The sequence below is a fragment of the Propithecus coquereli genome, unplaced genomic scaffold (genome assembly GCF_000956105.1).
Source record: "Propithecus coquereli isolate 6110/MARCELLA unplaced genomic scaffold, Pcoq_1.0 Scaffold22, whole genome shotgun sequence".
NCBI lineage: Eukaryota > Metazoa > Chordata > Mammalia > Primates > Indriidae > Propithecus > Propithecus coquereli.
In genome coordinates this window covers 9,744,782-9,761,553 of record NW_012147189.1, presented here as the reverse complement: position 1 = coordinate 9,761,553, position 16,772 = coordinate 9,744,782, and the positions used below count along the sequence as shown (strand labels likewise).

The 16,772-nt window shown below is 38.0% G+C and overlaps 1 protein-coding gene across 4 annotated transcripts in view; it reads left to right on the top strand.

The window, feature by feature from the left end:
- Positions 1 to 16,772, top strand: part of MCTP1 (multiple C2 domains, transmembrane 1) — a 593,076-nt gene that overhangs the window by 250,075 nt on the left and 326,229 nt on the right. For 2 of the 4 annotated variants that reach the window (XM_012644779.1, XM_012644778.1), the window contains exons 1-2: positions 708 to 1,104; positions 1,556 to 1,558. The exons of the other annotated variants lie outside the window; for them this stretch is intronic. In XM_012644779.1, coding sequence (XP_012500233.1) covers positions 1,048 to 1,104; positions 1,556 to 1,558 — 60 coding nt within the window. In that variant the 5' untranslated portion in view covers positions 708 to 1,047. Of the gene's footprint in view, positions 1 to 707; positions 1,105 to 1,555; positions 1,559 to 16,772 lie in introns of those variants that run through there. 4 annotated transcript variants of the gene reach the window in all.

Sequence of the window (16,772 nt, the reverse complement as noted above, 5' to 3'; positions counted from 1 at the left end):
ATTTCTACTTAGTCCTGTTTTAGATAATTTCAGCCTATTTGCTCTTAACATAGGTTTTTCCAGCTTTTTCTCCTTGATGATGTGATGGCAATTGAATTTATGTAGTGGACTTTTCTCCAAGGATCTAAGTCTATAATATTTATTGACCGAGGTGTCCAAATATATTAGTAATTCAATGTTGATCAAGTTTAATACAGCCCAGAGTTAAAGGGTAATGGGTGGTGTAGAAAGCACAGAAAATTGCCACATTTATTGGAGGAGTTGTGTCATTAGTCATGTTCCTTTAGAAATGTTCACAGAACAGAGAAAGGAGGACTCTGAATTGGAGAGGTAGGCACAACTAGCATCATGAGGTAATGACAGCGTAGGACAGAATTTCTGTGGGAAACAGCAACAGCAAACCACACAGATTTCCATTCTCTACCTAGTGAAGGAGATTCTATTGTGTTGTACAGAATGCCACTTCTTGCATGTTAAAATACAGTTTTATTCTACACATTGTTTTTGTACTGTTGGGAATGTTAGTCACTTTCATGTGCCTCTTTTTTATATGCCTGTCAGGGAGATGTTGGCAAGTTCACACACCTTTAATAACATTAAATTAATTCCCTGCAGAGAGCAAGCAGAATAGTTTTCTTTGTGCAGTGTTATTATTCTCATTTGCAATTGTGGCTTATGCCATGGGGAAGAGGTTGACTGTCAAAAATGTGAAATTTTCAATATTTAATGTAAGCATTTTAGGACCCCAGATATGATGTTTGTTATGTAATCTGCACGCACAGTTTTGTGAAGGGAAACTGTACCCTGACTGGCTTGAGAGTTGAGTCATATCCTGCGAATCCAAAGCAACGGTATTTGAACATCACGGGTTCCTCTTACTTTCATTCTAAGTCGCTGCAGTTGAGAGCAGCAAGTGCTCTGTGCCAGGCTGTTGCTAGCACTTGGAGGTGAACAGTCTCTCTTGCTGGTGTTCAGTGAAGAAAGGCAAGTCTGGATATGTAGTTCTCTCACTGGAGTAAAAGATGTTTTGTTCATTTCTAATCAACTATGCTAGATAGCTGCAAGCTGAAAACTGCCTGCAATTTGCCATTTATTTATAATAAGGTAAGTACCATATTTGGGTTTACTCATTGGATGTGGCAGCCTTGAATTCATGTGGCAGTTTTAGTATCTGATTGCACCTCAGAAAACGCTTTCTCACAGGGTATTGAGGGTAGCATTTGAGATTCTAATGCAAATAATTTTAAATTTATAGTATAATCCACTTGTGACATACTTAGTGTAATAGATTGGTTGTTCCTTTTATGGTAGTTTTTTAGTGAAAAAATCATGCCTAAGAAAGGGAAACATTGTAGTAGCTTTACATCTGTTTAGTTTGTTGTTGTTGTTTAAGGATTAAGTAGTACTGGTGTCTTAATTTTTTTCTTTTTGCTATTCTATGATCTCAGTTAAAGCTGGTACATACATAAGATTCATATGATTATGTTTGAATTTTATTCTGAATCATTGTAGCCTGATAACTTTATTTCTCCATTGAAATAAAAAGTGGCCTTAGAAAGTTTGAAGTAGAAAAGTAGTGAAAGCCTCTGGCTCTTTCATATTTGGCTTTCTATTTAAGTGAAAAGCCATCATATTTATAAACTTCTGATTGATCTGTTTGTTTTAAAATGTGTAAGAGCTTGTTTATCACAGCCTACTTTCTCAGTTGCTGCTGGAGACACTCTCATACAAATTGTGCGGCTAGAGAAATCTTTGAACAGAGTGTGAATGAGAGGTTTGATTAAAGCTTGCTCAAAGGTTGATGTGAAAGAGATGAATGTTGTTTTGCCTTTATATTGATTAAAGGAATAACATCAAATCAAAGTTTAAGGTGATATCTGGTATCACATAACTTTGGGCACTCATTGAAGTCCCTTAAAATCCTTTGAGGTAGAAAAGGTTAATTTGATTTTGAGAGCTATAGCTGTGAATTCGCAAGATATTATAATTTGAGGTTTTCAAAATTGTGTCTACTAACAGTTGGCATTATGAATGCTTCCTCTCTTCTTAATTGACTTACTGTCATGCTTAGGGATTATTTCAATTCTATTCAAAATTATACCCACGACAAAATTGCTAGATTCTAACTAAAACATGGAAATTACCTTTCATTAGATATATATTCAGTAGTTCATGGTTTTGCAAAGGTCAAAGGGTTAATGAGCTGATGGAAAGCATGTGATTGTCCTCATTTTCAGAGGGGAAATTACAATTATTTCAACTTCCAAACATATATTTGAAGGCAATATTTCAAATCGGAAAAGGAAAGCTTTAAAGAAAATGACTTAGCACTATGAGAGCCTTTGGGACTTTTAATAGTGAAAAGGCACATATCCCAAAAGACCATAATATAAGATGTAATAAATAGACTACCTTGGTGCTAGATTATACATTAAACTGATTTTTTTGCCTGGACAGGGAGGGAGCTTATTCTGGTCAGTCAAGTATCATGCTTAAGAATTTTTTCTTAGTCTATGTGTGAATTATTAAACGTCAATCAAAAGAATAGCATACCTATGTCTACATCAAGACAAAAGCATAGTTTATTGTACTTTGCATTGTTTGAGAGGCTTAATTATGGATGAAAGTGGCCATGAAAACTATCATTATGACTGGCAAGTCAGACTGATAAAACATTATCAAGTTTTTATAATATGCTCTGTTTCAAATATAGACTTAATAATGTATGGCATTGTACAGCCCACTGGTAGTTACCTGATTAGATTATTGAGGCATCTTGTTTCTCCTTCTTCGTTTTGGTTGCCCCATCCTTTGGCTGTTTTTCTGGTTCTTTGCACTTCCAGAAGGGGTGTGGGTAATGGGCAGGGAGGGAGAAGGAAAGAGGGGACAGAGAAGGAGAGGGAGAAAATCTCAAATGGTGTAATATTTCTGTTTCTTGCCTCTCACGATGGTCTTGATGAGGAAATCAGTCAGGAAGAGGTTAGATATAACGGCTAAAATGAGTCTTTTGGATAACTTGTGGATTTCACTTCTCAGGAAATGCCTTGACCTCTGAGATGAACAATAATTGGGAACCTAATTAGGGCAGACTTTCCAGACCTTACCTACCTCAGAGAATTGTTGCAGAAATGAAAAAAATAACATCTGTTGTTGTATTTTATTAACTTTAAAGTGTTAGACACATTTTTGAGGAATTGTTTTTGAGTCTCCCTGAAGTGAAGGAGCTACAAGACATCAGAGATACTCGGAATTCCACTCAGGATTTAGTATATTTCTCTTTGGTAATGAAGGTCTCATTTTTTCTCCTCTTTGTAATCTATTTTTTGTTAATTTCCAATTTATATAAAAATATTTTGCAAAGATGAGCTTCAAAAATAAAAACTCAATTTTACTTAAGCCCCAGTGCTCTTGGAAATTTCAAATAGCTCCAGGATTCTCCTTCTCCCTCAAAACCTATTTTTTGAGTGGCAAATTAAATGTTACTTTCAAGCTAAACTCAACATATGATTTGTCTCAGTTGGGGACTGCATTATCAGAAGCACATAGCATGACATTCTTTATTTAAATTTTTTTTTTTTCTTTTAAGTAAGGCTTTGAAGGATTTATATGATGAGGAACCACAGAATAGGAAGAAATTTTTTTTGTGGAATGCTTATTCTGACTCCTGAAAACTAAATCTTTCTGGATTTTTTTTTTTTTTTTTTTAAATCCTGTTGTCTCTAGTGAATCCTGCTAGATAGCAAAAGCAACGTACTTGTTGGGGAAAATAAGTAGAAATAATTGCCCCATCTAACTCTGAAAATCAGTTATGAAGCTCAAATGAGACTGTCGATGTGACAATGCTTTGCAAACTCCATGGTGCCCCTAAATATCATTATCACAGAGCAAGATACACACAATTATATATTTGGAAGGGAACTTAGATGTCATCTCCAATCTCATTTCACAAAGCAGGGAATTAAGGTACAAAAGGGTTAAGACAGATCCTTGTTACACTTAGCAAGTATCTGAACGACCTAAATCTGGAATCTTTTTGCCTGCCCAGTTAGCTAGAAATCAATCAGAAGGTGAGTTGTTTCTTGTGTACTACTGTTGAGGTGGGTTTCTTAATAAATAAATAATATTTTCCAAATATTGATGAATATCCTTATGGGAAGCTATATTCTTTGTAGAATGTTTCACAGAAGACATATTGCCTCCTTTGCGGGTTTTGTGGGCTGAGAATTCTCTGTTTCGTCTAGATTGATGAAGCATGTATTTGTGGAATGATTATCAAAATAAAACATCTGACTTTTGCAGTATTTTAGCTATTGCCCTCACGCGGGTGTCCAAGTCCTTACCTTGGAAGTGAGCCATAAAAGTAAACATGCTTAACGGATAGGGGTAGATTCTGTAGCTTTTAAAACTGAAGGTGGTATTGCAGATTTTTTAGATATACTGTATTTGTTAAAAGTATTTAACAAAAAAGAGATTCTCCAAAAGCTTACCTTTTAAAAAGAGATAAGGAAAATTTAAATTACCTATGAACTTACAACCATTTCTGTTAGAATTGAACTGGCTATTTTATATTTATAGAACTCTATTCTTTTTCAGGGCAATTAGAAGGGAAAAAGATGACTTTTCACAATTATAGAAGTAAATGACATATATCCTACTATACAATGAACACAATAGGTTTGAAAAGAAAATTTTGCTTTAAAATCTCTTAACACTAAGATTTAGAAGGTAATTAAAATTTCCTTGTGCTGGTGGTATTAATAAAGGTTATTCCTTCTAAGAATTCAAAACATGATCATTCTTTTTAATAAAAAAATTAACTCTTACAAAGTTTATGCTATCTTCATACCCTGTGCTGCAACCTATAGTTTCAAAAGCTAAGTGGGATTTATCATCATGCTATTTTATGAATAAATTCTAGCCTTGCTTTGTAATAAAGTTCATGTTTGCTTTGATTCTAAGAACTATATGAATCTGCTATATAACCAATAGGAGATAAAGGAAAACAGATGAGATAAATAGGTATGGGTCTTTAAATTTTTTTGCTAAATATAAATGCAATGGGATAGTGTGTGGTCTAAAGGACAAAACCCTGGCTATAGGAATGCAGTGGGAAAAATCAACACTTCTTTATAACATCAACCCTTTCTTCTGGTTTTGGAAGTGACAATGAAGCCCTTGTTTTCTTTTGATTGTTGTTTTTCTATCACCACAAAGTTGGGGAAACAGTTGAAAGCCACGTAACAATCCCATACATCTTGTAAGTGCTTGGTAAATTGATTGGTAATCTGATGAACATCAGGGTTCATATGAAGCATTTTGAACTCAGTAGAAGAGTCCATAGATATGTCCTTGTTATAAGTGCTGAGACTTGTAATGAGTATCTTCTTGAGATAAGCCCAAGTAAGAAAGCTTTGGAAATGATTTATTGGATTTTACTTCCATCTTAATTTAGTAGAGATATTCAAATTAGTCACTTGGTCTCCATTTGTTTGAGTCATTTCACTAGTGGGATGGGATTAGTAATATTTATTCATGGCAATTTACAGCATACCCAAATATAACAAATCAAACTCCAAATCTCTCACTCCACAAGCATGCCTCTCCAAGATAAAAATAATAATAAGGTCTAGCATTTAAGTCAGACTGTATAATAACTTTTTATGAACTATCTAATTTATTTTTCTTACAACAACTTTATGAGATTTGGGTACTATTATTATTCCCTTTTTACAGATGAAGAAACTGAAGTATAAAGAAATTAAGCGACTTATCCCCGATATCGTGCAAATAACAGTAAAATGAATAGAATTGAACCTAGTAGTCTGGCAGCAGAGCCAAGAGACTGAATCCCTTAATTTCAGTAATTTGAAATGACTACCATAAAGTGCTACAGAGAGGAAAAGAAATCTTCTTAATGTTACTATATTTAATCATTTTGATGTCCACAACACTCTCATTCTTAGGGAAACCCAGCCTTTCTGAACAGAAATGTACGGGGGACTAGTACTTGTGCAAAATGTGTCTGTAATGAGCAAACATGGAGTTCTCCTGGGTGATGATGGTCTTTGGTGATAAAAAAACATTTCCCTTTTTTTGTTGTTTTTGAGGTGGGGAGCGTGGCAGAAGCAGTTTTCAGTGTATACGTAGTCATCTGATACTGTCCCAGGAAAGCCTGTGGAAGATTAAAGTCATGTCTCCTTTTCTCTGTACATGCCCTAAACATTTCCTGATGAAAGTCATTATTTGGGTGAAGGAGCACATTGAATGAATGGTAGAATGGAGACGTTTAAGTCCATTACGCAGATAGGTCCATTGTGATCTGCTTTCCCCAGAGACTCCACAAATTATGCTTGAAATTCTTGAGTAGTTTTGAAACTTTTATGTTTCCTCAGGTCTTGCATACAAGAACTTGCTTCACAGTGTTGTGTCCCCTTAGTGCTAGCACAGTGTCTAATGCCTAATAGACCCTTAGTAATGTTGCCTGGCAAGCTGACTGGCTGGTTGGGTGGATGGGTGGGTGGATGGATGGTAAGGATAAACCAGGGTATCCCCAGATCTGCTCCGAGTCATGACTTATGTATCTGACACTGGATTGGGACCAAACTCTCACTGAGCATGTGGGCACAGGGGAATGATACGTGAAGTGTGAAAGAGTTTACCTCAGTTCATCTCATACTTTCTCCTCTGATAGTCTTCAGTGTGGAATAGACATAGCTATAAGTCATTTTTTATGACTTTTCCCACTGTTTCATATTAGGTTTTGAAATTACATATAATGAACCATAATTGCTTCACCACCTTGATTCAAAAGCTTAATGTATGCAAATATATAATATATATTTATATACATTAAATATATGCAGAGAGAGAGAGACAAAGAAATAATAAAATTAAAATGTCAAAGTAAATTTGAACACCTAAATTAATGGAAATTGTCAGTTTGACTATTTTAGAATTTATTGTGAAAACATAACCAAAATGCAGGAGAAACAATTAAGGCAGAATATTGGAAAAAAGAAAGGTATTTTTAAAATCATTTTTTAATGCTTGTTTACAAAATATATAGTCTTTCTTTCAATCTTAGAATGGAATCTTTCTTTCCCACAAAATTTCATTAGAGAGCTCAAACTAAGAAGTCTGAGAATCAAAATTTATTTGGCACAATCAGTCAGTTGAGAATGATGGTTTCCAAAATAAGGATGGTGACTAAGGGCTTGAGTTAGGAAATTCTGCAGGCTTTGGAGAGGGTATTGAGATGGTTATTGTTTCAAGTTTTCAAGGGGGGGTGGTGCAACACAGAGAAAATTTTCCTGTAAAAGTACTTGACCAAGCACAATTAAATAGGGTCAAGATATATCCAAGTTTTACACAATGGAAACAACTCCATTGGGAAAATTATTCATTTGGCCTTGACCCAAAGCAATCGTTAAAAATAAAAAACGAGAAAAAAGAAAAAGAAAAAAAACACCCCAAAAGGATAGAATCATTGGATAGATTTTCTTTTCCCTGGTCCTGAAAAAAATAGCATATGGTCACTATTTGAGGACATTCTATTCCTTTATGTATAGGCACCTGTATTATTTGAAATGTATTTCATTCCAGTGGCTCACTGTTTTCTAAAAGTGATTTTCCTAGCTTAGAAATAGCATTTTCCAAGTCATTACCCTGGCCCACAGGAGACCTGAATTCCACATAAGTACAGTCTGAGACTCAGTATCAATATCCCTCAATGAAGGATTCTTCGAACCCCTCTCACATCTTCCAAAAGTCTATGAATTATTTTAGGATAGGATACCTTTTTTGTCTTTTTTCAGTTTAGTGGTTCCTATGAATCTTGAAATTGATTCTGAAACAATTACTTCCAGGTTTATGCACCTGGGAAATTTTGCCAAATCCATGCCTGGAATTTGAGAAATGTTTATGCTTAACATGAATGAATGAATGAATGGCAAATGGGTACAGTAGTACTTCCAGCCCCACCTTATCCACAGTTTCATTTTCCAAGGTTTCAAGTACCCGTGGTACAATACAATAAGATATTTTGAGAGACAGAGAGACCACATTCATGTAACATTTATTACAGAATCTTGTTGTAATTGTTCTATTTTATTATTTTTATCTCTTACTGTGTTTAATTTATAAATTAAACTTTATCATGAGTATGAATGTATAGAAAAGAACATAGTATATGTAGGGTTCAGTACTATCCATGGTTTCAGGCATACACTAGGGGTGTTGGGTTGTATCCCCCATGGATAAGGGGGGGACTACTGTAGTTAAATGTGTAAATAGCTACAAAGAATCGTTAATACACCAAATATAAGAAGACTTTGTAGCCTTATTACTGGTTTTACATCACTGATAAATTATACAGTATATTAATGTTCAAGAGTTTTCTAAAGGTATAGTACAATTCCAGAGGTATTCAGATTACCACCAGGAAGCCACTGATAATGACAATCGTCACTTTTGAGAAAAAGTGTTAGGATAGCTATTGTTTCAAGTTTTTCAAGGAGAGGAAAGACAGAGAAAACTCTTTTATAGAAAAATATTTGATCAAATACAACTAAGTAGGGTTGAAATATATCCAAGTTTTAGACAATGGAAATAAATCTATCAGGACAATAGGCTTCTTTCTGGATTCCACGTGGGAGCTGCTTTATAACAAAAGACAGAGTCCTCATTTAGGTGTTTTTATATATATGGTATTATTACAGTTTTTTAAAGAAATAAGCCAAGGATTGAAAGCTACATTTGCTGTATTAAAATACTTTTCTCATTATATCCTGACCTCTTCCTCATGTATCTAATTAGGTTGGTGCAAAAGTAATTGTGGTTTTGGACCATGAATTTTAAATCATTATAACTAGGCTCAAACACATCTTTATTAATCAAAACAGCAATCATTACAATCAACACATTTTTGCCAATGAGAAATAAGTTTGTTTATTCCTGTAGCATAAAAATCTGTGTTTCAGATTCCATGAACTCTTGGAAAGAATTTTCTGCATCCTGCTGATTGTGGAAGTGTTTACCCTACAAAAAGTCGTTGAGATGCTTGAAGAAGTGGTAGTCGGTTGGCGAGAGGTAAGGTAAATATGGTGGATGAGACAAAATTTCGTAGCCAATTTGTTCAACTTTTGAAGGGTTGGTTGTGCCACGTGCAGTTGGGCGTTGTTGTGGAGAAGAATTAGGCCCTTTCTGTTGACCAGTGCCAGCTGCAGGCATTGCAGTTTTTGGTGCATCTCATCAATTTGCTGAGCATACTTCTCAGATGTAATGGTTTTGCTGGGATTCAGAAAACTGTAGTGGATCAGACTGGCAGCTGACCACCAATGACCATGACCTTTTTTTGGTGCAAGTTTGGCTTTGGGAAGTGCATTAGAGCTTCTTCTCATTCTAACCACTGAGCTGTTTGTCACAGGTTGTCCTATAAAACGTACTTTTCATGGCACTTTACAATCCAATCGAGAAATGGTTCATTATTGTTGTGTACAAGAAGAGAAGACGACACTTCAAAACAATTTCTTTGATTTTCAATCAGCTCATGAGGCACCCACTTATCGAGCTTTTTCGCCTTTCCAATTTGCTTCAAATGCTGAACAACTGTAGAACAGTCAACGTTGAGTTCTTCTGGCAACTTCTCGTGTAGAGGATCTTGTAGGATTCTTGTAAGAGGATCAGCTTCGATGATTGCTCTCAATTGGTCATTGTCAACTTCCGAGGGCTGGCCGCGATGCTCCTCATCTTCAAGGCTCTTGTGTCCTTTGCAAAATTCCTTGAACCACCACTGCACTGTGAGTTAGTTGGCAGTTCCTGGGCCAAATGTGTTATTGATGTTGCGAATTGTCTCCACTGCTTTACAACCCATTTTGAACTCAAATAAGAAAATCGCTTGAATTTGCTTTTTGTCTAACATCATTTCCATAGTCTAAAATAAATATAAAATAAATAGCAAGTAATAAGTCATTAGCAAAAAAACATAAAGCAAGAAATGCACATTAAAATGATGTATAACATAACCACATTTAAGAATGTATTCCAACATCAAATGACGAATTTCAACAATGCTGACATCACAATTACTTTTGCTCCAAACTAATACTATTTTTGCAAGTTTTCATGAAAGATTATTATTAGATTTTACTATTTTAATTGAAGTTTTATAAACAAAAATTAAGGAGAAAGTTAACTGAAAACCAAACATCGGTTTTATTTAAAACGTTCAGTTCAATCAGTAAAAGTAGTCCAAAGTATTGTATCAACTGTAAAATTTTCATGATCCTTTCCTGTACCTTAAATGTGTAGTTCATAGTCACAAAATTTTGAAAGTACAAGATGCTTTAGAGATCAGCTAGCTTAACTCTCTCATTTTGTAAATAAAAAACATTCTGACATAGGCAAATTAAATGACTTTTCCAAGGTTATACAGCCAGCTGCCCACAGAGCCAAGCTGCTCATGGGGTTCCTGCCATGTACTTCTGCAATCTTATTACTACGTCAGTCAATGAGAACATCATTATCTGAATTTTATATTCAATGGTGCATTGAATTTTTGCTTCTTATTAAAATGCTAATTATATACAGCATAAATCAATTTAAGCTTGACCTAATTTCCTTTTGGTCATGAAATATTTTTTTTTGGCCATATCAGTTTTGGAAGGGCATATTTTAACCACAGAGCCTACAGAAATGTTTCTTTATACCTGCAAGCTTGCCTTTGTTTTATTCACTTGGCACTGCAGATACACTTGTAATCACCGAGGTAGGTCTACATTTAACTACTCATGCACGTTTAAGACTGGTTCTACTTCTCCATCCTCTCCAGCTTTCCAGATCCTAAAAAACAATGCATAATCAAACTGAGAGCAAAACTTAATTATTGCAAATCATTGTATTAGTAAACAACACACATGCCTATCCAAATAATTTAAGAAAATAAATGGCAATGATTACTAAACAGTGCTCTATGACTAGTAACTGTACTTCCTTCAACAAAGTAGTAATGTCCTAGAAGTTGCCAGCCCTGCTGCCTTGCTGGGTAGCTCTTCCAGAAGCTGGGTGGCCACACCTGGCCAGCAGCACTTTCAGGTGCATGATCCACTACATCTTCAGGTGGATGGTGCTAAGGAGCTTGGCCTTCACCTTATAGGACAGTGATTCTTCAACTGCAGGGTGTGGAAGATTCACCAGGGAATCTTGTTCAAACTACATGCACCCAGACCTAGGCCTGAGAGATTCTGATTCATTAGATCATGGGTAGAGCTGAAGAATGCAAATTTTGAGAAAAGCACCCAGCCGATTCTAATGCACACTCCAGGCTGAGAAAACCTGGGGCACCAAGAAAGGGTTTCAAGGAAGGGGTTTCTAATGCTGCCAACCAGAGCAGGAAACACAGAATGGGAGGTACCTGAGCTTTTGTTCGTTTCTCATCCTCACCCTTCCACCTACAGATTTGCTGCTGTGTAGCACATCTAGCTTGCTCCCACCTCATAGCACTGTCATCTTCCATAGCTTGGAGGAACCTTTTGAGTATGAGAGTAACCATTTGGAAAGACATAGGTGAACAATAGATCTTTGTAGGAGAACAAACAGAACACCTGGCACTGAGATTCTAGTCAGGTTGTGATCAGCCACTTCCCTCTCCATACACAGTGAGGTCGAGGAGGTGGGTGGGGGGCAGTGCTGGGGGAGAATAGTGACAAAATGCAGCAATGAATGGGTGCACTCAGTCCTAAGCTGAAGGCTCCCAGCCAAGCCTTGGCAGCCAAGAGAAGTTGAGCCATGAGTCTGGGTGAAGAGAAATCTAATGAGGTGAGAAAGCTGAGATTCTGCTGACCAAAGGATAGCTTTGGCAAGTGCCACAGTGCAGGCTTGGTCCCACCTCTACCCAAGGCTGAGGGAGAATTAAGATGAACTCCCCGAAAAGGACTGAAGGATCAGCTTATAGGATAGCTGACCCACTGAAAGAAGGCCCTGTGAGCCACGACGTGACCACAGGGTAGTGTGTGTCACAAGCACCTATGACAAGAAGGGGACAGGGTAGTGTGGTCACAAGGAGCTATAACAAGGAGCAGAATGGGCTATGTGGCACAAGGCTTGAGAAAAGGTCTCGCCATACATCAATGAAGATAATTGGTGAGTAGAGTCCAGATTTGCAGCTAGAAGACCTGGGTTTAAATCCAGACCCCACGACATGTTGTGTGACTTTGAGAACATTATTTCACATCTCTAGTGTTCAGTTTTCTCCTCCTAACATGAGAATAAAAATACCTTCTTTGGAACTAGTAATAGTAAGTCTGGATGCAGAGTGTAATGTGGGCCCCGTCGTGCTGCCGATATTTTCACCTGGTCAGTGCACAAACACTTTCCAATTATAATTCAAGCATACACTGGTCTAGTGGTCTGCGGAGTCATCAATTCATGGGAGACAGTCTTGGGCAAAAAATTGCAGTTTGTACTAGACAGAGTGAATTTGACAAGTAGAGTGATTTATTGGAATCATCTTTACAAGCTCTTGCTTATATTTCCTCAGCTTTATGGAATGCAGGAGCAGCTTGTCAAGCTCTCTAGATAGGACGTGGGGTCCATTGGTTTTTCCAGAACCAAAGCCAAATATGCTTAGTAGCGACATGCCAACTGGCCCCCCAGCCACACACACGCACACCACACACACACACACATAGGAAAATTGTAATGAATAGTCTCAGAGTCTCTGAGTTAAGAAACCTGTATATCAGTTAGACATGTTTACTTTAAAGACTTATTTTTCTCATGAATCTACTAAAATTTCCCTGGCAGTTTTCCTATATGGAAGTTCTGGAAAAGAGTACAAAATAGATGGACTTTCACATGTACATATTTCTGCCTGTTGTTTTCTTGGAAACCTAGCAGAGAAGTAAAATATATAACTCACCTCTATTATATGATTGCCAGATTTTAATAAAAATGTAGTCAATATTAAATTTTATTTAAGGCTGCCTTCTTTATGTGGTTATGAATGTCACTTGGTTTTTAGACACATTAGTCTGTGCAGTGGCCACAATTACTTACACAGAGTGAAACTTTGAGCCCACAAGGTCCTCTATGCTCACGTGCAAGGCACTGGTTGTTCCAGTGCATTCCCCTCCATGCATGCAAGGGTGCGAGAATATTTTTTGAGAGCTTGTTTCCCAGAAACTGTAAGGACACAGATGGAGAACAAAATAGACACAATGTACACTAACAAATCATTATGAATATCATGAGTATCATGATATATCAAGTCATAAGCTATGCTGAGTGACAGCAGATAAAGTAGAAAATGATGTAGAGTACAATGGGGGAAGTTAATTTAGATTATAGGCTCAGAGAAGTCCTCCCTGAGAAAGTGACTTTTATGCTGAGATCAGAGATATGCAGAATTAATTTTGGTCTGCCCATTGTTTGAAAGCTTGTGAGGATTAGAGAAAATGTATGTAAAGTGCCCAGCACAGTGTCTGGTAGAAAAGGTATCCAGGAGATTCAGATCCACGCTGTTGCCTAATCAATGACTGCCAAGCCAGCTGGTGCTTTAGAGACCAGCTCGTGGGCTGCATGTGTGGCCTCGAGCTCTGGGTATGAAGGGTTGTAGGTATGCCAGGGTTAGCTGAGGACCCAGCTGGCCCACAGCCTTCCTGGTTAGCGTGCACTGAGCATGCTGTGTCTGAATTTCTGCTCAGATCTGCTTTGTTCAACATTTCTCTGCAGAGATGAGCACCCTTCCTTCCTCTCCCTTCCCCTGTGTTCAGTCCATTTGGCTTGCCTCTGGTTCCCTGCTTCCTTTTCTTGGGAATAGATTCATCTCCTGGTACCCCACAGAACTTCCCTTGAACCAAGATATTTGCATCTCCCAGATGAGAGATGGCAGCCTCTTCTCCCCCCACCCCCAACCACCTTATCCAGTTGAGGCACCTCACGTGCAGTCCTTCATTAACATCAATGAGCTTTATCTGCACCTTGCACTTTGTGGTTCCTACTTCTGCATTCATTCTCAGAGGGCTGGAACTAATGTGGGATGGATTCCCCAAGCCACAGCCCAGGCTGGCCTGCTCCATCCTCTCTCCACCCAGACAGTCTGCCCTTGATGGCCCCCATTTGGCACATGGGAAAGGCCTTGTGGGTAACTGGTGAGTTCCAGAGCATTGCTTCTGGGCCAGGGTAGTACAGGGCAACTTCCCAAGGCAGAGGAGACAGTAGTGGTGCTTGGATTGGGATCGGACCACGCAGGGCTTTGCTGAGAGCAGTGAGGCCGTCATACAGAGCGGACTGGGTTTGCAACACGCGTCAGAGAGTTGTGAGAAATTGGGAAGGAACCCGAGTGACTGTGGATGCTGAGAGATTTGTGCTGCAGAATTGGAGCCCCTTGACAAAGGAGAAGAGACCAAGATGAGGCTGGAGCAGGTGTTGCCGTCGCCAAAGGGCCAGGGGTGCTCAGGCAGCAGAAGCAGAAGCACCGCCGGCAGTGACACTCCAGCACCTGCCTGCCTTCCTCAGAGGACGTGGGCCAACCTGGGTTCAGGCCGGCATGACAGCACACCTGGCCTGGGACTGTGGCCTAGTGGGCCTTTCATGGACCTGGTGTTGGGCAGATGTGTATGAAGGGAACTTAGACCCCTCCCCCGCCAGAGAGTGCTTTGTTGTGACGTGAAAATGACACACTCTGCCACAGAGGACAGGAAGATAGTTCCTTCCCCTCTTTCTGGTTTCGAAGGTTTGTGGTTTCCAAGCTGCTGGAAGCACTCATAGAAAGGGAGGGTCATTTATTTTTCTGTCTGAAGCGCCCCCGACAGCGAGGAGCCAAAGGGCGAGGAGCACAAAGAAGAGGTGCTGTGAGAAGGGAGGCCTTCGTTGCACCTGCGTGTGTTTTCTATTTTCAGACACCTACAGACATTAAGCATATCAGATTCTGCCCTTGCAGATAAGTCACCTGGCCTGTGTCATCAACATGTAGCATATTTCTCTATACTATATGTTATCCTGTTTAAAAAAAAAAAAAGAGGGCCATGCTCTCAAAGGCTCAGGTGACTAAGGAAAGGTACTTGGAAGCAGTTTCTTCATTATGTTTAATGTAGTCAGTGTGGCTTGTTCATGGAAGACCCCACAAAGCCAATGAAAACTGTCATCGGCAAAGTTCAGGATGCATAAAAATGTTTATACTTTGTAGCCTCTAATAGTATGTTATGGTCAATATCTCTTATCGCTGTTTTTATTCAGTGACCTGCCAGCAATTTGACAGAGTTCTTGGAACTGCCTTGTTACTCACCATCACCCCGGCCCTTTCTTTCTGAGCAGTCACATTGGAGAAAAATAGGGCACATCAGAGAAAAAATATGTGACTCTACAAAAGACAAGCACATTTCTTTGGCTGTCAAAATTAGCTATGAAAATTAAGATTGAGAACATCTGTTTTAATTATGTATGTAGCACAGACTGTTCTGTTGTTTCACAGCCTCTCTCAGAAAAAAAAAAGAAAGAAAAGATACCTGCTAGTCTCTCACAATCTTCCCCGGGAGCTAAGTCTAATTCGCTTTTAGCTATAAAAATCTATCATTGATATTAAATAATGTCCTTAGGTGCAAATATTATATAAAATTGTTATAAGTTCTTATGCAGACTCTGTATTGTAAGATGGGAGAGGTCAGACTAAATACAGTAAACATAAATGTCAAAATGAAAATGACTGGCAAAAATGTGTTAGTTCAGTGTTTATAGTTAGGCTTAGAAGCTTTATTTTTTTGACCCAGTCATGAAAAGTCATGAAAAGCATAGGAATGCAAACTGACACCTAGAAAGCTGCTGGGAACAGCAAGGGAAGTGGAAAGGAACTAAGTCGAAAACAGATCCCAGCCAATGAGGCAGCTGAAGGCTTGAAATATTTATCACTCACCAAGTGTCCCAGAGTGTTAGACACTGTAGGAAATGAACTCATAGGGCCACAAGAGATCTTCACATCTGCCATCTGCCACTGAGGATGCTGACGTATTAGACTAGGCTCTTCTTGAATTTTTGTTTCTGTTTTGTTTTATTTTCATTTCCTTTTAAAAAACAATTGTGTTCAAATTCCTACATTTACTGTCCCTTAGAATTTAATGTTTATTTTCCCCTTCTGTTAACATTCTCTCTCTCTCTCTCTCTCTCCTGTGAATGAAATCCATTTTCTCTTGTTGGGTATTTCTTAGAGGGAACCTACCCAAGACATTATCTCTGTCCTTGAGAAGCTTACAGTCAAATGTGCCTCAGTTTATTTTCCATTCCTGCTGACTATTGTTTATATTTATCTCAACATGATTTAAATAGGATAATAAATAGAATAGAATAGAATAATTGCCTCTTTTTCCCTGTCAAAAAAAGAAAGACCTTTTTGAAAGATCAAATTAATGATTTTTAAAGTTTAGTTTAAGAAATAGGTTGTTTGACAGAGAGTGGAAAGAGGGTGACCTGAGGCTGGGGTGAGGGTGTGGGAGGGATGAGGAAAAAGGAGACGTTGATCAAAGGGTATAAAGTTTCAGACAGATGGGATGAATAAATGACAGTGATCTATTGCACTGCATGGTGACCACAGTTAATAATGATGTATATTTCAAAATTGTTAAAAGAATAGATTTTTAATATTCTCACCACAAAAAAGTAATGCTGGCGAGGTGATAGATATGTTAGTTTGATCGAATCTTTCCACAATGTATGCATAGATCAGAGAATCACATTGTTCCCCATAAATATACACAATTATTATTTGTCAATTAAAAATAAAT